At 39.5% G+C, this 24878-nt stretch overlaps 1 protein-coding gene across 10 annotated transcripts; it reads left to right on the plus strand.

Annotated features, from left to right (window-relative positions):
- Positions 1 to 588: 588 nt before the first annotated feature.
- Positions 589 to 24527, plus strand: atat1 (alpha tubulin acetyltransferase 1). 10 transcript variants are annotated; one of them, XM_051415362.1, is made up of 13 exons: positions 590 to 1021; positions 1620 to 1680; positions 2647 to 2738; positions 3043 to 3100; positions 3263 to 3376; positions 5903 to 6004; positions 8358 to 8403; positions 10277 to 10322; positions 12950 to 13024; positions 14423 to 14636; positions 19052 to 19137; positions 20778 to 20862; positions 22439 to 22690. In XM_051415362.1, exons 1-13 carry the CDS (start codon positions 930 to 932, stop codon positions 22541 to 22543), a joined length of 1176 nt encoding a protein of 391 aa, XP_051271322.1. In that variant the 5' UTR covers positions 590 to 929; the 3' UTR covers positions 22544 to 22690. The 10 variants fall into 10 exon arrangements, with proteins under 10 accessions (XP_051271320.1, XP_051271317.1, XP_051271318.1 ...); XM_051415360.1 differs by lacking the exon at positions 10277 to 10322 and having other exon boundaries at positions 589 to 1021; positions 2625 to 2738; positions 22439 to 24527; XM_051415357.1 differs by lacking the exon at positions 20778 to 20862 and having other exon boundaries at positions 589 to 1021; positions 22439 to 24527.
- The last annotated feature ends 351 nt before the right edge of the window (positions 24528 to 24878 follow it).

The raw sequence follows: 24878 nt of genomic DNA on the forward strand, positions 1-24878 counted from the left end.
CCCAAATGGATGCGTACACAGACAGCTGTGGACACCATGGCCAGATAGTAGTTCTGTTTATACAACATTCTGGAGTCAGCTTAGGGGTCATGTTCCACACAGTTTTGGGACCATGTGGAGAAATCAACAGAAAAGAGAATGTGAGTGACGTCTGGTGAACATGCCCCAGACTCCCTACCACCTTTCTAAACAGGCCAATGACATTTGTTAGGTAGTACAAGCTAATAAAAGTCATGAAAACACTTAATACTTTTTGGACAGAGATGATGAGGAGGGTGTATTATTATTATTATTATTATTATTATTATTAATAATATATTAATATTATTATTAGTAGTAGTATTGCTGCCTTTGTAAATCTTCCTGCTCTGCATTCATTTTTACCGTAAAACCACAACAAAATGCTCCCTGACAATTGTGATACACTTAAATTAGGAAATAAAAGTTGTCTTACGGTGAACTAATTGACGAACATGTGTTCACCTTTTTGTTTTACTCTTTTCAGACATTTACAGCTGTGTTAATTGATTCTAATTGACAGATGTTAACTCTGTGTTTATACGCCAATGTCTTTTACGCACATTACGGTTTATGTTGCCGGGGAGTGACCCGCAGCTATAGAGACACAATGGAGCTGCAGTGACAATGTAAATAGCAGGTGCCTGTTCTTGTAGTTCACGCAGAGCGTTACTTAGTGTCATTCAAACGGTGTCAATGTAATGGTGGTTTGCTGTTGTCTTCGGGCTGCTACAAGCTATCTAACTGTTGTTTTTGCGTTAACGAATCAGCTTTGTGTGTGAGATAGCTAACAGCCCTGTTAGCTAACCTAGCAAGCTCGCTAAGCACCTGCTTAATATCTGCCTCTGGGATTGGCTGTATTTCCTCTGTTACATATTATAACTGCCCAGCTAATCTGTCTAAGAGCTATCATGGAGTTTCCTTTTGACATTAACACGTTATTCTCCGAGAGGGTCTCCATCTTGGACCAGACCCTTGTTGCAGGTCGTAAATCAGCAGGAAGGTAAGTTTAAGGATCTCTTTGTTAGCGTGTTACAGTGTAACGTTACCTTCCAACGTAACGTTAGAGTACCTAATCTATTTCTTCTCTGTTGAGATAATGTATACCCAGACTCCATTCAAAATGACCTAACGTTACTGCAGCTGTGAATTCTGTCCAAATGTTGTTTTGATACCATTTAAATTCAATTCAGATGTTATTTGTATAGCGCCAAATGATAACAGAAGTTATCTCAGGACACTTTTCAAATAGAACATGTCTAGACTGTACTCCATAAAAAATATTAAGAGAGAGACACAACAATTTTGATGAAACCTTTGCTTTGGTGTCACTTTTTTGTAAAAGATAATAGGACAATATTATACACTGGGGGCTGCTCTAGCAGTCACTGAGAAGAAGGCATGGAAATACCCTGGTCAGTCCTTGCTTAAAACCAGGGTTCACACCCAGGAGCCATCTAGAGTCCTGCATGTAGTTGCACTCTACATCCAGAGGGAACTGACAAACATAGAACAGACTTTCTCCTTAATGTTTGATAATAGTGCGTCATTCCATCACTGGTTATTTAAGCATATTCTACTCTATTGTGTTCATCTTTTAGGCCAGATCTTCAAGCCCACATAGCCACGGTTATTGATGAACTTGGGAGAGCCTCAGCAAAGGTGAGTCTCTGTAGGTGTGGAAGGACTTTATGATTTTATGTGCTTTATAGTCGGTCGTTGTTAGTTAGTTGTTTGTGTCAGAATGTATGTTTAAAGTTCTCCTCCAGACATGCATAACACATACAGTCTGCTTGGAGCAAAGAAGTCATCTACTCCTTCTACCTCATTAAAATTCCAGGATCTCTGAATATGTAAATGTTGTTAATTTCTAAAGTTTCCTGCTGGACACAAGATGTCTCCTTCTTCACTGTAAAGTGCATTCTCAGTGGATGTGCACTGTTGGCTTCAAGTTTCTACATCACACTGTACAAGTTGCATACTGGACCAGGATTTGACAGATTTACTTTTGCCCCTATTCTGTTTGCAAGCAGTGTTTCTTATGGTGTTTGGAGCAGGCAACCAGTCACTAATCTTTCTTTAGCCAACCACTAAAACCCAGTCCCACATTTACTCTTGTTTGGTGGCTTCTCTCTCATAAACTCTTCTTAGCTTTCTCCATCAGCATCTTCTTTCTCTTTGCCTCTGCAATTAGTTATGTCCTGGTTACATTGCCCGCTCACCTGGCTCCAATTCTGGCACAACGCCGGCATCACTCTCCGTCAGCATTACCCAATGTTGGTCTGAGGTTGAGCAGCTGGAGGACATAAGAGGAAAAAACAGTAGTACATGAGACAGATAATCTGTGAAAAAAAACAGCTCCTTTTGGCTCATCCTAGTGCTCCTAATGACATTCGCAGTCCACCAACCAATCAGAGCCAAGAAGGATAAATGATTATTGACTCTCATTCCTAGGGCTTCAAATACAGATGCTTTGGGACCCTGGGAATGAGACTCAGTAATCAACTATCTTCAAGCTTCCAACACAAAACATCTTTCAGCAAATATGACAAAAATGTATTTTTATAACAGTTACCTATTGCAGCTTTAATGTTAACATTTAACAGTGTTCATGCTCGCTCTCCACAGGCCCAACAGCTCACAGCACCTATAACAAGTGCTTCCAAGCTGCAGTCCCAGAGGCACCAGCTCTACCTGCTGAAGGACGCAGAGAGCAACGGGTACATCTCACATCCTTCCCTCAGCTCGCACTCATTATACACACACATTTTCCTTGCTTTGTCTCTGGTCTAACTGAGCTGGTCCTGCTCAGCTCACCAGCAGTCACACTGAGTCATATTGTGGTCACAATGCATGTGCTGTAGTGCTGAGACGTACAAGACACTGTGTTTAATGTTCATGGCAGCAGCTCACCTCAAATCACCAAAATGAGAAACTAGGTTGAGAGTCTTACTCATTGCACTTCACTCTACACCCCCCTCCACTCCAACCAAACTCCCTGCCCCTCCTTTCCCCTACATACAGAGGACGTGGTGTGGTCGTGGGATTTCTCAAGGTCGGCTACAAGAAGTTATTTCTGCTTGTGAGTAAAATATTCTTTAATTCTCTTTTTTTTTTTTTTTTTTTTTTTTTTCAGGCCAGCTGTGATCAGAATCAGAATGATTCCACATGCTTCACTGATTTCATGTCTATTTGAACTTTTTTGTATCAGCTGTACAAACATACGTGTTGTATTTCTCTTTAGGACCTACAGGGTGTGCACATAGAGACAGAGCCACTATGTGTTTTGGATTTCTACATAGCAGAGAACTTGCAGCGACATGGCTACGGGCAGGAGCTGTTTGATTTCATGTTGCAGGTAAGTCATTCCTCTCTGGGGCAGATTAGTAGAAACCACACTCAGTGTAATGGAGGGTGTTCTTTATCACCTCTCCAGGCTGTTGACTTCAAAACAAGAGTTTTCTGTGGGCTTGATTGCTTGCCAAGACAAATCTTATGATGAAACACAAAGGAATGTTGTTGTGACTGCACAGACCTTTCGCCTGATAGACTTGCAAATGGAGGCTGGTTCCAGAAGTATTTCCCCTCACTGGAATTCTGCAAGTGAAAGCATTTTTTGATTATATCCTCGTTATAACCCAACCAATACTGGATTACCAAAACCAATATAAATATTAAACATTTAAACTGGTGCTCTTTAGTTAGGCAGGTAAAAGTATACAAAAACAGAAATCAGGAAATCTTTTTAATGTCATGTGGTGCAGATAACCATGGAAAAAAACTAATAATAATCAGTTTTTTCCTTGAGCATAGGCAATAAAACATAACAGAAGTTATCTCAGGACACTTTTCAAATAGAGCAGGTCTAGACCGTACTCTCTCTCTCTCTCTCTCTCTCTCTACATATATATATATATATGAGAGAGACAAAGGTGCACAGCAGCAACAGTAGCAACAACACTAATAGTAGTGACTGATGATGATGATGAAGAAGATAATGACAACGACGACAATGAGCAGTGACTAGTTATAATAGTAACGGTAGTAATAATAATAATGATAATAATCACAACAATAATATCAGTAATATTAGCAGTGGGAGTCAAGCAGGACCATGGCAGGAGGCTCCACCAGGATCCATGAGAACCTGCGAGACGAGAAAGCACAAGAAGTCCGGGGAAGGAGTGAAGTTAGTAACATGCATTAATTGAACATGAATGAGTGCAGAAAGAGAGAGAGAGAGAGAGGAAGAGAGGAGCTCAGTGCATCATGGGAAATCCCATAAGCTTAAGGCTCTGGCTCCTGTTCTACTTTTAGAGACTATAGGAACCACAAGTAGCTCTGCATTCAGAGAGTGCAGTGTTCTAGTGGGGTAAGAGGGTGCTATGAGGTCTTTAAGATATGAAGGGGCCTGACCATGAAGAGCTTTATAGGTGAGGAGGAGGATTTTAAATTCTATTCTACATTTTACAGGGAGCCAGTGCAGAGAAGCTAGTACATATAGTTCCTGTCAGTACTCGTGCTGCAGCATTCTGAATTAATTGGAGCGTCTTAATGGACTTATTTGGGCAGCCCGATAATAAAGAGTTGCAGTAATCCAGCCTAGAAGTAACAAATGCATGGATTAGTTTTTCTGCATCCGTCTGTGACAGGATGTGTCTGATTTTTGCATTGTTACGTAAATGAAAGAAGGCAGTCCTAGAGGTCTGCTTTATGCAGGAGTTTAAGGACATGTCCTGATCGAAGATAACTCCAAGATTCCTGATAGTGGTGCTGGAGGCCAAGGTAATACCGTCTAGAGTAACTATATCTTTATACAGTGAGCCTCAGAGGTGTTTGAGGCCAAGTACAAGAACTTCATTTTTTTCTGAGTTTAGCATCAGAAAATTGCAGCTCATCCAGGTTTTTATATCTTTAAGACATGCTTGTAATTTAGATAACTGATTCATTTTATCGGGCTTGATTGATACATATAACTGGGTTATAACTGGGTATCATCTGCATAACTGCACAAGTAATAAAGTTAATAGTGATTCCTAACAATGTTGCCTAAGGGAAGCATATATAAAGTGAATAGTATTGGTCCAAGCACAGAACCTTGTGGAATTCAATGACTAAATTCAGTGTTTACGGAGGATTCATCATTAACATGTACAAACTGAGATCGATCTGATAAATAGGATTTAAACAAGCTTAGTGCGATTCCTTTAATGCCAATTAAATGCTCAAGTCTCTGTAATAGGATATCATGGTCAATGGTGTCAAATGCCTCACTAAGATCTAATAATACAAGTACAGAGACAAGTCCATTGTCTGAAGCAATCAGAAGGTCATTATTAACTTTAACCAGAGCTGTCTCTGCGCTATGATGAACTCTAAATCCTGACTGAAGTTCCTCAAATAAACTATTGTTATGTAGAAAGTCACACAACTGTTTGGCGACTACTTTCTCAAGAGTTTTAGAGAGGAAGGCGAGGTCAAGAGTGGGCTTTTTAAGAAGGGGTTTACTTACAGCTACTTTAAAGGACTGTGGTACATATCCTGACAATGAAGAAAGATTGATCATGTACAGTAAAGAAGTGCCAATTAAGGGTAAGACTTAAAGCAGCCTAGTTGGGATGGGGTCTAACAGACAGGTTGATGGCTTCAATGTAGAAATTATTGAAGTTAGTTGATGCAGCTCAATAGCAGAAAAACAGTCTAAATATATATCTGATGTTCAGACATTATCTGTCCAGCTCTGTTCCTCATAATTAGAGCATCCAGTCACCTGGATGAAATTTATGTAATGCCGGTAATCTGCTACAATGCAGATGATGCCCACAGTTCATTGCTATGTGCTGTTTATCAGTGACTGGATGTTTTCTCTCCCTCTTTATTGCAGCACAAGAATTTAGAGCCAGTTCTGATGGCTTACGACAGGCCCTCGCCAAAATTCCTGTCTTTCCTGGCAAAGCATTACTGCCTGACACGAAGTGTTCCTCAGGTACAGTCTGTACTTTACTATCACATCATCAGTGTATGTTAACAATTTGTTCCCTCCTATCTCTTGTACACTGTACTCAAATCTGTCTGACTTCCAGGTCTACAAATGAGATCTCTCAAAAATGTTAGCTTTCCTCAGGAAATTACTTCTGCTTTAATCTGACAGTGTGAAAATATTTTCTTTCATATGACTTTCAATGTGATTGCTCCGCTTATGTTTATATTTAGACACTGCCTCCTTCCTATCTCTCCTCCACATTTGCTATTTTCTTAAGTCTTCATCATTTGGTGTTCTGCATGAAAACACTGGTTTGGGAGTAATTCACATTAAAGTACATATTAGACAAGGATAAATAAATATAAGGCAACTCATAAAGAGGTTCAGAGCAACGCAATTCACATAAATAAAAATCCTTAACGGAAAAAAACAAAGCAGCTCATGATATACTGTGTATATATACTAAAACTGCAAACATTCACTTGACACTTAACATTGAAAACTTCCCTTAGTGGAAAAATAGCAGCAATGAAGTATCACATTAGAAAAGTTTGATGGAATCCTCAAAATAAAAATGCTCACTTGAGGTGGTTTTTTTTTTTAAAGTTAATACACTAAATGGGAGATGGAAAGTATGGATTTCCCACTCAGATCTCAAAGATCAGTATCGGGCCGATCAAGGCTATTTTTAACTGATTAGTATCAGGCCAAAAAATAGGCATTATTAACAGATTACCCGCTGTGCAGCCATTGTCATCTCTCTGCTGTCTGTCTCTCCTCCACCCGCTCAGCTGAGCCTTACTTGAAGGGGAGAGACGGACAGCGGTGTGGTGGAGAACCGACAACAAAAAGCCAGCAATTTATTCATGTCATCCATGCAAAAGATGTACAGACAGGCCACACTGACGCACCATACACTGGAGAGAGAAACTTCCCAAGACAGTGTCAAGGCCACTCGGTTTGTTATTTTATATTTTGTTGTTTTGCAAAAAATAAAAACACAATAAGGACTAGCTTCAATGAAATGCATTTCCTTTCTTAATGCATTGCAGAGCTATTTAATTGTTTGATTGATTTTAATAATATGAATGTACTTGAGGTGTGCACTGTGCAAATATCAGATTCAATATTAAATGACTTGGATCTGACATAGGGACATCCCTAAATGAAACACACAAATTAAGTACTGATGTAGCAGACGTGACTGATGAGCTGTTTCCACTCCAACACTCACTGCATCGCTCCCATGGCTCTATTATACATCCATTATCACTCCACACATATCTGATTAAACCTTCCTCACTATAATGTATGAAACAAACACAAATGTCATATTTTCATCCTGTTCTCTGCATTTCTTTTTTCACTGTTTGAGGTTCAACTGGCACTCCTATCATTACGTCATCTCTTCTTCAGCTGCAATTTCAATGTGTCAGATACATATTTAGTTGGGCTGCTATTGGCAGGAGTCTGGCAATACGATATTTATCACGATACAGGGTTATGATTCAATATATTGTGATTCACTGCTATATAGCGGTTGGGGGTTTAAACACAAAAAAAGATTTTTTTAATTTGAGAATTAATACAATATCACAAAACACAATATTCCAATACGATATTTTTCGATATTTTCTTACACCCCTAATTTAGTAAACATTTAGGAAAATATAAGAATCGGACTAGACTCTGTATTAGCAGCTTCCCAATATTAAAGGAATCGGATCATGACCAAAACCAGGACATCCCCAATAAAAACACAGTGTCCGCCCGGCTTATTGGAGTGACACTGAAATGCTTCTGGTGGGCCACCATTGAGTTAGCCTTGGTCTCAAATTGGGGGATGGGATTCTGATCATCCACTCCTTCAACATGTTGGCCCGGAGTTCCAACCACTTCTTACACTTGATAAAACCTGAGTAAGTTCTACTTTCTGAATAAATACCGCAAGGTGCCATTGAAAGATCTAAAAGCTAGGAGCTTTGAGCTTAGATTGTTTTTGGTTACATATGCCAAAGATCAAGATTGAGTTTCCATGCTCAAGTCCTTAACAATCAGATACGGAAACTAGCAAGAACCCAGTGCCTATTTCTTGGTTGCCTACTGTGATCATGTCGATCCTGCTGCATGTCAAAGTATCCTTGAGCAAGATACTGAATCCCGAATTGCTGTGAATGTGTATGAATGACTTAGTTTCTGTTCGATGGACTTTGCCATCACTGTGTGAGTGGTCGGAAGACTAGAAAGGTGCTATACAAGTACAGGTCCATTTACCACTTACAAAAAAACTTTACTGACAGCAACATTTCATCTTGAGCAAGTTTAGTTATCTTTTATTTCTTTATAATATCTCCAGGTCAATAACTTCGTGGTGTTTGAGGGCTTCTTCCTCAACAGATCAGGTAACTTTTTCTACTACTCATTATTTTGGATTTGCTGTTGTGAAAATGGTTATGTAATTGACCCTTCCTAAGTCCCACCCCTTTTTGCTCTGTGCTCTTTCAGCACTTTCTCCTTTCCTGTACTTAGATATGGTATGTGAAAAGACAACCACAATAAAGGTAAAATATGTGACAAACAGTATCACAATAAAGTACTGTAGTGCTGAAAAGATTCCCTGGCCTGCATAATTTAGTTTGGCACAGACAACAAAACTATCATCAACAAATCATCATGATAATACTAATCTTTTCAGTGAAAATTTCATTTGTGATTCAAACATGATAATTCCTGCACTAATCGTGAATCACATTGCAGTCACAATACCTGTCAAAATAATAATAGTAATCGAAACTATGATGTTTTTATCATTACACCTTAAAAAATTCTAGTTAACCAGCTAGCTAACTTCAACATCAATCATTAGTTAGCTAACGTTTTGCTAAGATGTGACTGTCACTTTTATCTCTTAACCATCTTCAAAATGTGGTTGTCTTTTCATCATAGAGAGCCTAGCACATAGCAGTACAGGAAAGGAGGAAGTTGACTGACTAAGGCTTTCTTAGCTGTTATTGGGGCACAGAGCAAAAAGCGGCAGGACTTAGGAAGGGTCAATTGTTTTTCCTCTCTGTACTAATAAGAGCTAGTGGTTGGCTTCAAACACGGCATCCTTACCAGTTGAACCCGTTCTTGGTTCTTGGTTAGTGAAAACATCAAGTTCAGTTATGTAGTGACCTCTTGCTTTTGGCATCACAACAAATTCATCTTTTTTGTTGCACATGTCTATGTAGAAGAAAAGACTCTCCCTCATTAGAGAGATGTACACTACCGGTCAAAAGTTTTAGAACACCCTAATTATTCCAGTTTTTTATTGAAATTCAAGCAGTTCAAGTTCAATGAGTAGCTTAAAATGGTACAAAGGTAAGTGGTGAACTGCCAGAGGTTAAAAAAAAAGGTAAGGTTACCCAAAACTGAAAAATAATTTCAGAATTATACAAAAATGCCCTTTTCAGGCAACAAGAAATGGGTTAACAACTTAAAGCTGTTCTGCAGCAATGGAGGTTGATCAAGCCTTGAAAGTTGGTGCTACCAACTCCCACAGGTGTCCCAACTTGTCTTGATAACTTACAACCCCCTCTGTCTTCATAAAAGTAGTGTTGGAACACACTGTGGTACCATACCATGTGAACATTATTTGGACAGTATTGTACTGCAGAGTACAACTACTACAAAGTAGTGTGTTGCTATGAAAATGGCGAGTCTTTCCTACTGAGAAATGGCAAAGAAAGTCAAGGTGTCAGTGAATACAGTCTCCTTTGCCATCTAAAGGCACTCAGAAACTGGGGAAAACTCTGACAGGAAGAGGTCTGGCAGACCCAAAGCCACAACAGAATCAGAAGACAAGTTTCTGAGAGTCAACAGCTTGTGTGATAGGCGGCTCACAGGACAATGTCTGAGTTTCAACTGTAAAGAGAAGACATCGAGCTGTAGATTTGACAGGTCGAGTTGCTGCAAGAAAGCAATTGCTAAGACGTCAGAATGAGAAAAAGAGGCCTGCCTGGGCCATGAAACACCACCAAACACCACTGAAGACTGGAAGAAGGTGGTATGGACTGATGAATCAAAATTGAAATCTTTAGTTTATTTGTTCCATGCTCTCATTTGAGCGTACAATGAGACATGAACTGCATGAATTTCAATGAAAACCTGAAAATATTGAAGTGTTATAAAACTTTTGACCGGTAGTGTAAGTGTGAAAAAAGGGCACTCAATCCAAGAGTGCTAATATGCTTTTATTTCAGTTCCAAAATCTCTTCTTTCACCAAACTCTCCCAGGCTTGCCCTCCACTCCTCTGACGGATCAGGGGATGTACGGCTTTTTGTAAGGACTTCTTTATCTCTTTCTTTTCCCATACGCCCCCAGCATCTTGTCCCACCTCCTTTGTCCCATAATGGTCCATATTATATGCATGATGCTCTCACTTATTTTCTTATAATTTCTCAGCCAGTTTCACTTCCTGTTTCCCATCACTTATATTTACAGTAGCTACCTTTATGGGTACAATATATGTCATGTATAATGTATCATGTCATATATTGAACCTGATGTCCTCGATGTATGTAGAGTATTACAGTATCCACAGTGAGCCACAACCTGTAGACTACCTCAAACCCCCACAAACCACCTGACTCACAGGAGTATACCTGCCTGTTTCCTAACCCTGCAATGTCTCTAAATGTCTATCAGTTTGTCAAAAGCCAATTAAAGGTACTTTGTGTGACACTCTGCCAACAATAAATGACATTAAAGCTGCAGTAGGTACATTTTATAAAAATTCCCTTTTATAATATTTGTATTTATTTATATAGCACCTTTCATACAAACATTCAGCCCAAAATGCTTCATATAGCAAACTGAAATGTAGAAAAACAAAATGAACAACCATGAATAAAATTGTGTAATGCAAAAAATGAATACAATAATACATAATCATAAAAATGACTAAATTAAAACCTAACATTTCTTCAAAGTAAAAGCCAGATTAAAAAGAGAAGAATGATAGTTGATCATTGAGTCTCATTCCTGTGTCATCAAATACAAACACCACGAATGAGACTCAGTGATCAACTATCTTCAAGCCACCAACCTAAAGCATCTTTCTTGGCCCTGATTGGTTGTTTTCATTCAGGCCCGGTGGATTCTTGCAAATGCTACTAGCAGTGCTAGGAGGACCCAGAGGAACCAGATATTTTCACAGATTATCTGTCTCACGTACTACTGTCAGGATATAGTGAAAGTTTCAGCAAATATGACAAAAAGTTATTTTATAAGTTACCTACTACAGTTTTAATTTATTCACTGTAAATAATAAGACCATTGTTAAAAAGATAGGTAGCCTCTGTACTGGCTTCTACATTGCATTTTGTAATGTATGCTGAAGGGTTGGATTGCTTTATAGCACAAAACTGGAAGAAGTGCCATTCTGTCAGCAAAAGGTACTGAGGGGTCTATCTGTGGCTTGCTCTTAAGGACAGGCACACCTACAGTTTTAAAGATGTATAAATGCTGGAATAGAAGCTTATTTATAAAGCAGAAAATACAACAGGCAGTGGAACAGCATAGAAAAGGTAGTTTGAGCTGAAGAGAGCTAACAGCACTTTGGCTGCTGTTCCATTAGCTCCTGTAAGGGGCCAATCACACAGAAACGCACAGCTAGAAACATGCCTCCTGAAAAACCATTGTTTTTCTTAAAAGCGGTGTTAAAAGTTGAACAGATTTAAACTTGAAGCGCTCTGAGTGCTGCGCTAAAAGTCTTTTCGAAACTAAACCATTTCAGTGCCAGAGAGGTAGACCCACGTCTCGGCACTAAATTATCTGAAGTACCGGTAGCTTGAGGGACTGGAGGTGCTTGCATTTTCTCTCTACCATCACAACGCGCTGCTAAACTGTTGCAAGGAGGATGCTTGCGAAAGGTCACGTGATCACGTCATGTGATCACGTAGGCCCACTAATTGTGTGATTGAATCCTGCCATGCTGTAGAGAGCGTTGCTGCACCGTGTATTAAGTGGATGTGAGGAGTTCACGCATGCGTTTCAATATTTTTGGCGAAATAATTTAAATACTCGATAATGGAAATTTGCACATCGTCAAAACAACAATGACGATATATATCCCCCACCTCTACTGTTGTCCTGTTATTGTCATGGCCATTTCTGGACTGGCCTCTTTTGTTGAACTGGTCACATTTTAACCCGCTAAAGGCTTGTAGGAAATGATTCATTAATGTTCATTAAATACGGATGAACTATTCATGACGACTGATGTGCTTACATACCTTTTGTGCCATTTTAGGTTATGTGGGTGGGCTGTTCAGCACACATGGACATGTTTTGTAGTGACTTTGTAGCCAAAGCTTTTATAAATGCAGTGGCAGATGGTGGAAAAGGTAACCTGTTGCTCAACAAAGATAAGGTGACAGGAAGCAAGTGAATGTCTGTCTGTCTGATACATGTTGCAGATTTAAGAAATACTGGTACAAATAGGGCGTCAGTACCAATCATTTTAGGTTTCATTAATTGGTGTCTTTACTGGTGTTCATTTAAAGGAGCCTCAGTGAATTTGATAAATATAAATAAAACAGCAACTTTAGGCTACAAAATCTACTTCAAAACAGAATTTGAATATTGGGCTCTGTTGGACATTTCCCATGGCTGAATAAAAGACTGCAATTTGTTTAGTCAATGTCAGGAATTGATGGCTCTTAGTCCAGTCTCAGTGTCAGGTTTCGGGAGAAAATTTAAGATCTTTTTAAGGTGGACCCTCCCTTTAATATTTCACAACCTTTATTCCAGCCTTAACCACTAGATTATTCGACGGTACTGGTAGAGGAAATACTGTTAAAATGTAGCTTGTAAAGGACATGTGTAGGGCTGTATTGCAGGGAGAGTGAGGGAGATCCCATCATGTTCTGTTTTAGGCCCCGCTCTGAGTGTGCTCTCTTCTACAGCAGCCCAGCTGAGAAAGGTTCCCCTAAAAAAGCTGGACGGCGAGATCAAACCCTACTCTTTAATGGAGAGAGAAGGTAAACAGTCTTTTGGTCTGTGCTTCTATTATGCAATAGATAAGAGTATATTTTTATATCCCGCATTACGGTGTCATACATGATTTAACAGCATATATATCTCTCAAAGAATGAAGTTTGTATGAAAGATGATGGGCTGATTTTTTGTCTGAAGGAAATAAAAAGGGAAATGGAACAAATACAAGTGAAATTACAGTTACTTGGCACTGAATATCTCATATTTCAAAAGTACATTCAAAATTATTCATATATTATTAAGATTATAATTAATTTATCCTTTCTAGTCCCCGTCCATTTTTGCTCAGAGTTCCAACAACAGTTGAGCAAGCCTCTATATCTAGCTTAGATATGCAATGTGAAAGACTCATCTATGTTGAAAAGACACACACATTTTAAAGATGGTTAAAAGATAAAGTGCAGGCCAACTAGCTAGCTAACCTACATGGATTGTTAGCTTGCTATTTTGCTAGCTAGTTAGCTAGTGTTTTGTTTTGCTGCAGAGCAAAACACTAGCTAACCATTTAGCTAATTTAGAGCAATCATTAGTTAGCTAGTTACATCAGATAGCTTATGTTGAAAAAAGAAAAAATGGACGGGACATAGGACGGGTCAGTAGTTGACTGACAGGACGGTCGCTTTTACTAAAGATACGATAGCTATCCATGATTGACATTTGGGCGGCTGTGGCTCAGAGGAAGAGCGGGGTCATCCTCTAATCGGAAGGTTGTTGGATCGATCCCCAGCTCCTCCTGCCACATGTCGAAGTATCCTTGAGCAAGATACTGAACCCCACATTGCTCCTGATGCCGTGCATCGGTGTGTGAATGTGTATGAATTTGTAAGTTTCTGTTCGATGGACTTTGCCATCAAACAGAAACTTTGACAAATTTGAGTGAACATGTGTGAAAAGGGTGAATGTGGCGCATAATGCCCATTTATGTCCATTTACCATTGCGCCTTTGGTAATAAAGGGGCACTCCACCAATTATAAATATTCACTCCTCTGTGGCTCTGAGGAGATTTCCAAAGTCTGAACAAAGTAACCCTCATGATGTCATCATGGTGGATCTGATAAAAGACGCTGTTGAAATGCGTTATGGGATGTGTAGGATCCAGTGTTTTCAGAGTTTGACCCATATGAGGGACTAAAGTAAACATCGAAGCCTCTTCTGCTTCAGTTTTGAGCCATCCCTTTCTTATGTACCTCTTACAAGTCCTCCAAATTTATAGACTACACTACTGAACTGCTGAAGTAAGCTTTAATACGTCAGCAGTCTGTGTACTTTTAATGGGTGAGTTACTAGAAAACCATGGCACTTTTCTCATCAGCTGAGATACAACAGTTCTTCAAAGTTTGCCTATAAATAAAGTCACTATATAGAAATATATTCTGCGCAGTGGTACGTCAGGAGCAGAGGGTTCTTCCTTGGCCGTTTGCGCCTCCTCACTCCCCCCAGCGGTTGGTATCCTCCCAGTACTCCCACTCCCTCAGCGTGGGATCCTCCCCCAGCAGGGCACCCCCTCGAGTCGCCCCAGTGTCTGCCCCTGGGGGCAACAGGGATCAGAGTCCACAGTCCCCTCTCATCGATCGCTGCAGGGCAAGACGCACCAGGTAAGAAACAACACACCTCCAGCACTTCTGATGTGTATTATGTTCTTAAAGAAAAAATAACTAATTATTACCATTATTAGGATTATTAGACATGTTATGAATAATGAGTAAAAAGTAGAGATGGGATGAAAAGGAGCCGTACACTTGTACTTGTACAGTAATGATTGGGGGCTTATTACTGTGGGGATTGCTGTCACATACTTTTTAATGGACTCAATGAACTGACAAAGTTCAGAGTAGGATACAAGCACAGCACTTTTAACAACTTTGAGCTGTTAATCAGAAAAAATATCACATGCTGACATGCATATGTTTTCCCAAATAATATACATGTCTTATACAGATTAAAGCTGCAGTAGGTAACTTTTATAAAAAATAGCTTTTTGTCATATTTACTGAAACTTTGTCTGTGTTCTGACAGTAGTACATCAGACGGATAATCTGGGAAAAAAGTAGTGTTCCTAATGGCATTTGCAAGAATGTACTGGGCCTGGACGTAGACAACCAATCAGAGCCCAGAAAGATATCAAAACACTTTGGGTCGGAAGCTTGAAGGTAGTTGATTGTTGACTTTCATTCCTAGGGCCTCAAAGCATGTTTGTTTGACACCCTGCAAATGAGAGTCAACAATCAACTATGATACAAATTAAATTCTGCAGCTTTAATAATCAATTATTAATATTGCTTCCTAAAGAGATTTCACCACCAGCAGATGGATTTATTAGTAGTTTAGCTTTGTGCTGAAATCTGTGGTGTCTTTGCTTTCACACCCTTTCTTGGTGATCTTGTCCTGCTTGTGTTATCGTGCATTTGAGTGTGTTTGCTTGCTGCATATATCATATAACCAAATGAAGAACTCAAAAACATTATTGTGGCACATTAGTAAAGCACTGAATGCAATACATTGTTTTATTTACAAATCATCAGATATCTTTCCAAATGTGTGTTCTTTTCATTCAACTTAAGCCTATCACTGAGTCTAAAATGTGGCCATTACAGATCATTTAATTAATTTCCATTTTTAAGATGTATGTTTAAAATTAATCCTAATGAATGTGTTAAATTTGACACCAAACTGGTGTAGCAGCTGGGGTGGCCAGGCATTGGCAGGTGCCACCCCATGTCACCACTCTTGATCTGCCCCTGAGTGTTGTGCCTAGAAGCCTGCGTGATACCTTACAGTGTGCAGGAGGCCCATGTCAGTGCCAGTTTTGCTCAGCTTGGCAGAGGAATGTTGCATTCCTGTCATTAGTCACTTACTTACATACTGTGTCTAGCACAGGGAGGCAGCCCTCATTCTCTTCTACATTTGTTCTGCTCAGCCACGGCTTTCTAAACACTGTCTCTTTCTCTTGCTTTCCCTTCCTCTTCATTGTTCTGTTCCCCCATTCCACTCCATTTATGTTCTTTTACCCCTTCTTCTCTTCTCACTGTTGCCATCGTCTGGTAATACTTAAATAGTTCCCTTAATAGGTCTCAGCTGGGTTTCGACTGACCAGCTTTTGACTGGCACCATTGCCTCTTCCCTTTAAAGGAATGGCTGTGGTGTCTTAGCTTGATAGATTTGCCTGTTTCTGTGACATGGAGAAGGGGAGCCTGCTGTTGTTAGAATGATTATTTGACTCAAACAAGGAGAGAATGACATGCTCTCTTTTTTTTAAACTTAGTTATCTACCCAGCAGAGGGAACAACTCTCTCAGCTCTGTCTAATCTGCTTGCCTTTTTGTAGAACTTAACATTAAACTATCTGCCACAAAACTGCACGTGAGATTGCCTTTTGTTGTACGACACACACGAATGGACCCTTCCTAAGCCCCGCCCCATTTTGCTCTGTGCCCCAGAGCGAGATTTGGTCAGAACCTGTCAACTTTCTCATTTACTGTACTTAGATATGCTATGTGCTAGGCTAATACATGTTGAAAATACAACCACATTTTGAAGACTGTTCTGAATAGAGTTAAGTTAGCTAATGTTAGCAAAATGCTAGTTAACAGACGATTGATGTAAAATAGTTAGCCAGCATTTTGCTAACATTAGCTTTCAGATGTAACTGGCTAGCAAACGATTGATGTAGATTAGCTAGTTAGTTAGCTATCAATTTCCGAATATTAGGTAGCTCCGTTGTGACTGATGTGACTATATATGTGTGTCTTTTGTCTTTTAACCATTTTCAAAATGTGGTTGTCTTTTCAACATAGATGACCCTAGGACATAGCACATCTAAGTACAGGAAGCCATTTTTTTGCCCAGGGTGGTGAAGTCATGACCTGACTTACTCTGCCTCTGATTGGCTTACCCTGACAGCCTTAACCTAACTCAAACCAATCTCACTCCTCCTAATGTTAGCTAGCTAGTCTTGCTAACATTAGCTTTCAGAGGTTGTGATTGATGTTGATTTGCTAGCTTGTTAGCTCGCATTTTTCCGCAACATTAGCTAACTTAAGATGTGACTAAGTATAGGAGAGGACTGAAGCTTGCTCAACTCTAATTGGAGCACAGAGCCAAAAGGGGCAGGACTTAAGAAGGGTCAATTAGTACCAAAGAAACACTGGTTGGTATTAGAGATGTTCCGATACATTTTTTCCCTCCCGATACCGATTCCGATACTCATGCTGTGGGTATCGGCCGATACCGAGTACCGATACCAGTACTAGTGTGTTAAAAAAAAAAAAGAAAAAATCATGCTACGCCTGCATGACTGTGATACAGTAGCGGACTGGGACAATAATTCAGGCTGGGAATTTGATACCATCCCAGGCCACCACTACCACCCGATTAACGCAAAACACCAAGGGTGAGTTAGGTTGGGCGCCTACTGATGTAAGAGTGTAAAATAATAAAGCAAAGGCTCCACATGCGCCCACACACAGCTTTTTCTGTTTCTTTCCCCTACAAAATAAATGTTTCTGTTGTGCTGCAATAACCTGTACTCAAATAACACAATTTCTATTCTATTTCATTTACTACTACACTTTTAATGTGCAGGCTGCACATTTAATAGTGTAGTAGTCGATTAAATAAAGATGCAGATGTGTAGGTTTATTCTCTGTTACATTAAACAAGGAAACACACACAGAAAGAAATTTGCAATATCCTTTGTTACAACTTAAAACATTACTTTTATTAAGTCAGTTTTAGCCCCATCAGCTTCCACAAAGTGGAACTAACCTCCTCATTAAGCTAATGGTGCTGGATAGGCTATGGTTGTGCCAAACACGTCAGTTATGTTACAGCACTTCGCTGCATCTGTGGTCAGTGCTTTTAGCTTTTTAAGCCTCTCCCTCTCTGCTCCATCTTTCCTCTTGGGCTTCGATCTCGCTCCATTTTTCAAGCATGTAGAACTAAAGGTGAGGGAGGAGGGAGAGAGGAGGGGGACGGGGGCGCGACTTGGTGTGTGTGTGCGTGTGTCTGCAGTGCTGTGACAGAGAGCCTCAGATAAAGAGAGGAGGGGGTGTGTTTGTGCCTAACGTTGCTGCTCAGTCTGTGTGAGCTTCAGCAAGGCAGATACCCTAATGAGCCGCACAACGGATTGTTTATTTCAAAATCAAGCGCGACCCGAACCGAGCCTTTGGTCCAGACCATCGGCAATCGCAGAGCGGGCCAGTTCGGCGGACTGGCCACCGGGAAATGTCCTGGTGCTCCCGATGGCCAGTCCGCCACTGCTGTGATATGATTATCACGTCTTCAAATGTTTGATTAAGTTGCTGGTGTTTAAATTTGCAACACTCGTGCCACCCCTTGAAACTGCTTCTTTGCATATGTTGCATGTCGCCGTCTTACTGGTGGGAACATCCACTGTAAAGTACTGCCAAACCGCCGACATGATGCGCTAATGTTAGCTCCTTTTAACAGGTGTCAGGTGATCAATTCTTCTTTGCCCCTCTAAAACAGCAGCTGCCGATGTCAGCACAGCGCAACTGTTTTAAGAGCGGCGAAGAAGAAGTTTGTCAGAGCTAATGGAGCTAACCAATAAATAGATTCATATTTCTGATAAATTCCGTGGTATCGGATCGGTGCCTGGACTCCAGTACTCGCCGATACCGATGCCAGCATTTTTGGCAGTATCGGAGGTATTCCCGACACCGGTATCGGAATCGGAACAACTCTAGTTGGTATAAGAATGCTACACCTTCTATTCCAAAGTCTTATTTCCATTCTGTTGCTTTTTATTTTATATGCATTTGATTTTATTGATACATCACATATGCATTGTTATCCTCATTTCTGTTTTGTTGTATTTTGTTTTACTTCATTTGATTTAATTATGTCCCTTTTTTTCTTTTGATCCCCCTTTTTTCCTGTTCTTTCCTTTGGCTTGCACTTCCATCCCCTCTTGTGATCTTGTCCTCTCTCTCTCTCTCTTTCCTGCTCTGTACATTTTCGGTTTTCTTCCATTTCTACCATTTCTCTGGTAGCCAACAGGGTCTAGTTGCCAGATGCAGCCTGTACAGTCGGCACCTGGACTGCAGAGCTGTTGGACTGCAGGACAGACACTTGCCAGGTAGGCTTTAGTGAGGATGTTAATGGCAGTTAAAAACTTTGTTAGACACATATGTGCCCATATCAGTCATATTGGAAAAGATGTTTAATTACTGTGTTATACTGGTAATCATGTTGTAATATTACGTGGTTACAAAGCCTATTCAGTGGCCCAGATTAAAAAAAATACAGAATCATTGTAATTATTTGGTATGAAGTTGGTTTTAAATATAGATGTATTTGTGTGAAGTAGGGATGAGCAAGAACACTATTTGTCTGTATCTTTTGTGGCAATTAAATTATCTGCATTTGTGTCTGTACTCTGAATGGATGGGGCTTAAACTGTGTGTGGACGGGACTAAACAGAAGTTGTTCATCAGCCTGAAATTGATATAGGTTTAAAAAGTTTTTCAATAAATATGTGTAATAAATAAAAAACAATTTATAGAACAGCCTCAACCACTCGGAAAAAGTACATGTACTGGATACTGCTCAACCCTAGTGTGAGGAAACCAAAGAGTCCCTCACACCGTTGATCGCCTTCACACTTTATTTATTAATTGTATGTCCTCGAATCTTCTTCAGATGGTATAGACTATTTGAATTTTACCAGAATGTTGTTAACCCTTACGTCCTAACTAAGAACAAAGCAAAACTATACTAGCACTACATGGCAAAAGTCAGCAAATATGAAAAATCATACTTATACATTCATCAAATATATAATAGAATGCATCAAATATATGATACTAACACCGCTGAATGTTTTTTATTATGTTTTTTATTTCATGAAAATTGTAAGTCTTAGCATCACTGCCTTTATCAGTAAAGTAACTGTTTGGTCAAGCATATTTGTAAACAGTAAATATCATATATAACAGACTGTCATGAAATGTATTTACAACTATGAAAGATGAGAAGGTTTTTATTTTGTAGCAAATAATCAATTTTGATGCATTAGCTAGCTTCACTACTTTTACCATAAAATGACAAACAACAGATTGGTAGAGCATGTTTCTAGACAAATATTTAACCCTTATTAGACTCTTTCATAGTATCAAGTTACATAATTATGTACAGTAAGAACCTATAATATGTAAATCTAAATAAAATAAATTATAATCTTACCTTTGAAAATTCCACCAAACTCATATCTGAACTGACTGTTATCTTTCCAACTTCCTGTAAGTAGGTGAACTGAAGGGGGTGTACTCCTTAAAGACACAGCAACATCTAGTGGATTCTTTTATCACGGCAGACCTAAACTGAGTAAAAAGAGCTTGGTTAGGTTGATTTAAGTTCACCACATTTTTCAGTAAAATGTCCTCTACCAAACAGTTAAATAGTGAATTAGGAATGTACAGATGACGGACAGTGTGTAGGATTCTTTGGTTTGTTCAAGATTGTCACAGCCTACGCACCTCTTCATAAGACACAATGGTATGTCTAAGAACTTTGTCATTACCTGTTGAGATGTATTTAAGCAACAAAATAATCTTGACTCGAGGACTCTGTCAGAGCTCAACAGCATCTCACAGTCCTCATCCATTGTTATCACTCGTGGAGCAGAATGTTGCACAATGAAAACCACCCAGTCAAGTGCAGTACAGCCAGGCAGGTCTGCTGTTCTTGCTCATGTGTTAGTACCTTGTGCCTCCTTAGGTCTGAGACCAGTGGGGGATCAGTCATACGCAGTGGGATACACAGGCACACACAGGTTGGCCAGTATTCACACGCCACAAAGCAGGTATTTATACCACTGCACTAGACACCTGGATATTTAACTGTTCATTTTCAAGGAGCTTAACAAGCATGAACAAAGAAAGTGAGGAAGTTTAGGGGCTCTCCCTGTGTGCAGACATTTGTGGCTAAAATGCCCTGTAAAGTGACGACTCCATTGGTCGTTTGGTGTTGTCGGTAACAATGAACATAACAATCTAATGGAAGTTCCTGTGGGAAGGGGCTTTGATCTGAAAAGAAAAATGTGTGTATGTTCAGTACAAGTATGAAAGAATCAGCCACATGAATGTTTCTGACTGACGCCTTTGCACATTACCTCTGTGTCTAGCCTGCACGTTCCAGCCACATGACATATGTTCACATTTCTCACACAAGCTACCAAAAAGTAAAGCAGGGAAGGGGTTTGCTCGTCCGCAACATTTCTGTGACGTAGATCCATAGAAGCTCAAAACATTCTTCACGTACAACCGTAAACACAAAGAAGTCAAATAAGAATGATGTTTGACTTTATTTTAGTGGACCTATAACTGTGGTCCTCAGGTTCTGTAGAATGAATCACACCTGTCTTGACAATACCACTGCCATCAACTCTCTGTCTGCCCATGACTTGTTCACTTTGACTCTGGTTTGCCTGCTTGGTTCTGTCAGGTGACGTCACCCATAGGTTTCTGAAGAGCTGTTGTGAAGCTAAGTATGCTGTCGCCATCTTGGCAGCTCCCAGCTATTTCAAAAATGAGTAAAGAGGTGGAGTGTGAGTAGAGCTGAGGCGGGCGGAATGAAGCCTGGTTAAGAAAAAAACACCCACCTGTCATAGAAAGTGGCCACGCCCTTAATTAAACATAAATTTAAAGGGGAACTTCGGCAGATTTTTACCCTAGTCTTGATCACTAGAGGTCACCGAGTACTGTCGATAGGAAAAAGAACGACCAAAACCGGTGCTAGCAAACTGGAGATCCTGCAGCTAATGGCCAGAGCTCCCAGTTAGTTATAATACACTTCTTGGGGGCATAAACTAAAGAGTGCCTTTTGCTCCTCTTAACAGACACAAAATGCAATTAAAATGTCTGTGCAACATGATCAGGGCCCTTACGTGACAACAACATGCCTTTTCAACTCATACGTTGTGCAGAAACCGTACAAATAGTATTGTCACCTACCTGTTTTTACAGCACTCCCTTCACCGAAAGCCCAGAATAATTGATCACGGAGATAATGTTCCCCTTTAAGTCTAATATAATTTAAACAGGTGAGTTATATAAAAATGCACCCCCTGTACACACATGCATATGTAACAAAAAGTAATTTTTATAATAGTTACCTACTGCATCTTTTATCTTAGAGGTGGCAGATCAGAATAAAAACAAAATAATTTCCATGTGGTCATATGGTCCTTTTTAGAAGGCGGTAACCACTTGTGTTGTTATGTGTGACTTTTTGGGTTTTGCATTTCAGTCATATATGTCTGCACATAGGGTTATTATGCAGTAAATATTTATCTCAGTTTTTCTCCAACATGTTTGCCCTCCGCCTTCATCCCTCCTCTTCCTTCCACTGACCATGTACTGTAATGCCCCTTCACCAAGGTCCCGGCCTCTCTCGCTTCCACCTCTGTCTACATCCAAGAAAAGTGTTGTCTGCAGCCAGAGCTCCCTAGACGGCACAGAGACACACCCGGATACAGACGCTGAAGCCTGCGGTGCTGTAGAGGAGATCATGGGGATGGGCGGTCTACAGCGTCCAGCAGGAGACCTGCAGGGACATCTGTCAGAGAAGGAGAGCGACAGAAGCAGTCAAGGCTGGTCGTGGACTGTAGGAGAGAACTGCTACACCGCCCAGTGGGTCAAGCAGAAGCAGGAATACAGGAGCACCCGTCCCTGGTGATCGGGAGCTAAATCTGAGATGATTGCCATCATTTATATTGTTCAACGACCAGTCAATGCTTTAGGACAAACAAGTGCTGAAGTAGAAATTCAGAGGTTTTATATAGCATTGATGCTGCCAAACTTCTGGAAAAAAATCACTCCCAGGCTTTGTGGTTTAAACAGGGCTGTTGTAATGTTGGTTGGTCTCCAAGATGAGTGATTGAACTGTACACCAGTTTATCTTAAGTAGTTGACCAAACTGGTGCTAGAAGCCAAATATGGTTTCAGTCCAAGAGCAGTCGGACACCAGCCAACATCCAAACCCATTAGAAAGCGTCCGTCTAAAGCTGCATTAAAGCAGAGGAGGAAATTGATAACTGGGAGCATTAGCTTCAGCACTCAGTTGTGGTGGTTGCTGCTTATGTTTAAAGGTTTCAGTATGCTTCAAACAGAATGCTTGTCAGATTGTCTAACAGCATCTGAAATCAGAGGGCTGCGTCCATTCATTTTTGTCAGATGAAGCCAGTCAGAGGTATAAGTTAGAGCTGCAGAGTTCAGAATTCTTCATTGTAGCGTTTGGGGACAAATTCTGTGCAATAGCTGCTGAATTCTAAAAACATCTATATTAAAGGTTATTTTTTACATCATACCCAATTTCTTTTCTCTTGAAAACAAACTACAAAGAATATGTATCACCCTTCTGTACGGGATATTATGGGAAAATTATTCTACATGTTCTATGTAGTAGGGTTCCCATGTGTCCTGGAAAACCTGGAAATTTAGAGACTAGTTTTCCAATCATGAAAACACCTGGCAATTGATAAAATTGCCCAAATATCCTGGAAATAATCTTGGTTGTTTCACTTTCTCTTTCTAGAAGATGGATTTTCTGTAAAATAAAACAAATTCTACTTAAATTGAACTGTAACTAACTAATGGGCCATGGCCACATTAGTGTTATTAGTGTTAGAGGAAAACTGTAGTAAACTGTTTTCAATTTACCAGAGACCGCTGTGGAAAAATCTGCTGTGGTCACAATGGCCAAGTTTGCCACATAAGCGGTTAGGTGCTTTTATCTGTATATCATGCTAAACACTGAAGGGAGGGTGGCAAAGTACTCAGGTCATGTGACTTCATGCCAGCATTCAAAAATATTCTTATCAGTGTGAAAATTCAAAATGGCAGTGTACATGAACAACAACACTGGTGGTAAAAGTCAGGTAAAAGTAAGTTTCATGTTTATTATTATTTATGGACTAATATAATATTGTTTTTTTAATGATGATTTTATATGTTCTTGATGAAAAATAATGGATTAAATTTTCACAACTTTGAAGCTGCACTAGGTATTTTTACTACTGTCAGAACACAGTGAAAATGTCATTAGTAATGAAACAGGGATAATCACTCACAGTTTTATGCTGTTTTGAGGCCTCTACAGATAATCAACCATATAAATGTACAAAATATTGTTTATATTATTTTTTTACTCTTCATTTTTTATTATTAATTAATTCAGCAGTGTACACATGCTCTCTCCCTATCTCTCTTACACACAAACACACACCCACACAATCCAAGTTTTTGTAAAATTAGTCACATTTGGCACATTCAGAACTTATGTGAATAACTATTGGGCTTTTTTTTTTCTTGCTTTTTTTAAACCTATGTATACAAAACATGAAAGAAGTATTCATTGTTTATAAAATGTTTTAAAGGTTGGCATATAAACTATTTATAAAGCGGAAAATCTATCTCAGGAGATTCAGCCTGTACATTGGAAAATAAAGACCATATTTTGAAAAAAAAATCATGTCATCATGTAATTGTGTCATTTTAGCCTAAATACATTAGAAAATACCAATTAATTAATTTTCCAAAATATTTGTGCTTGTCCATTTAAGCCATGGAGCCCTTGTCTATCATTGAGTAAACTAAGTGACATATTTTACGGATATTTCATATTATATTCAACGCATAACAATAACAGTTGGGAACAACTGATAAACTACAATGAACCCAAACAGTGAACACAATGACTACAGTGAGCCATTTGGATGAATTTATTAAATCAAATTCACAGTTTTCTTCTCACTGTTATATTAGCTCATTGGTTGTTTTGTTTTTTGTTTTCTTCACAGAAATGAAGGAAATGCTGAGA

This window comes from Dicentrarchus labrax, unplaced genomic scaffold (assembly GCF_905237075.1).
Source record: "Dicentrarchus labrax unplaced genomic scaffold, dlabrax2021, whole genome shotgun sequence".
Lineage (NCBI taxonomy): Eukaryota > Metazoa > Chordata > Actinopteri > Moronidae > Dicentrarchus > Dicentrarchus labrax.

What these genes read in the sequence shown, in the direction of transcription:
- atat1 (XM_051415355.1), top strand. Translation starts at nt 930, where the DNA reads ATGGAGTTTCCTTTTGACATTAACACGTTATTCTCCGAGAGGGTCTCC. An exon ending in GGTCGTAAATCAGCAGGAAG is followed by an intron (nt 1,022 to 1,619) that starts GTAAGTTTAAGG and finishes TTCATCTTTTAG; the next exon opens with GCCAGATCTTCAAGCCCACA. An exon ending in TGTTTGATTTCATGTTGCAG is followed by an intron (nt 3,377 to 5,902) that starts GTAAGTCATTCC and finishes TCTTTATTGCAG; the next exon opens with CACAAGAATTTAGAGCCAGT.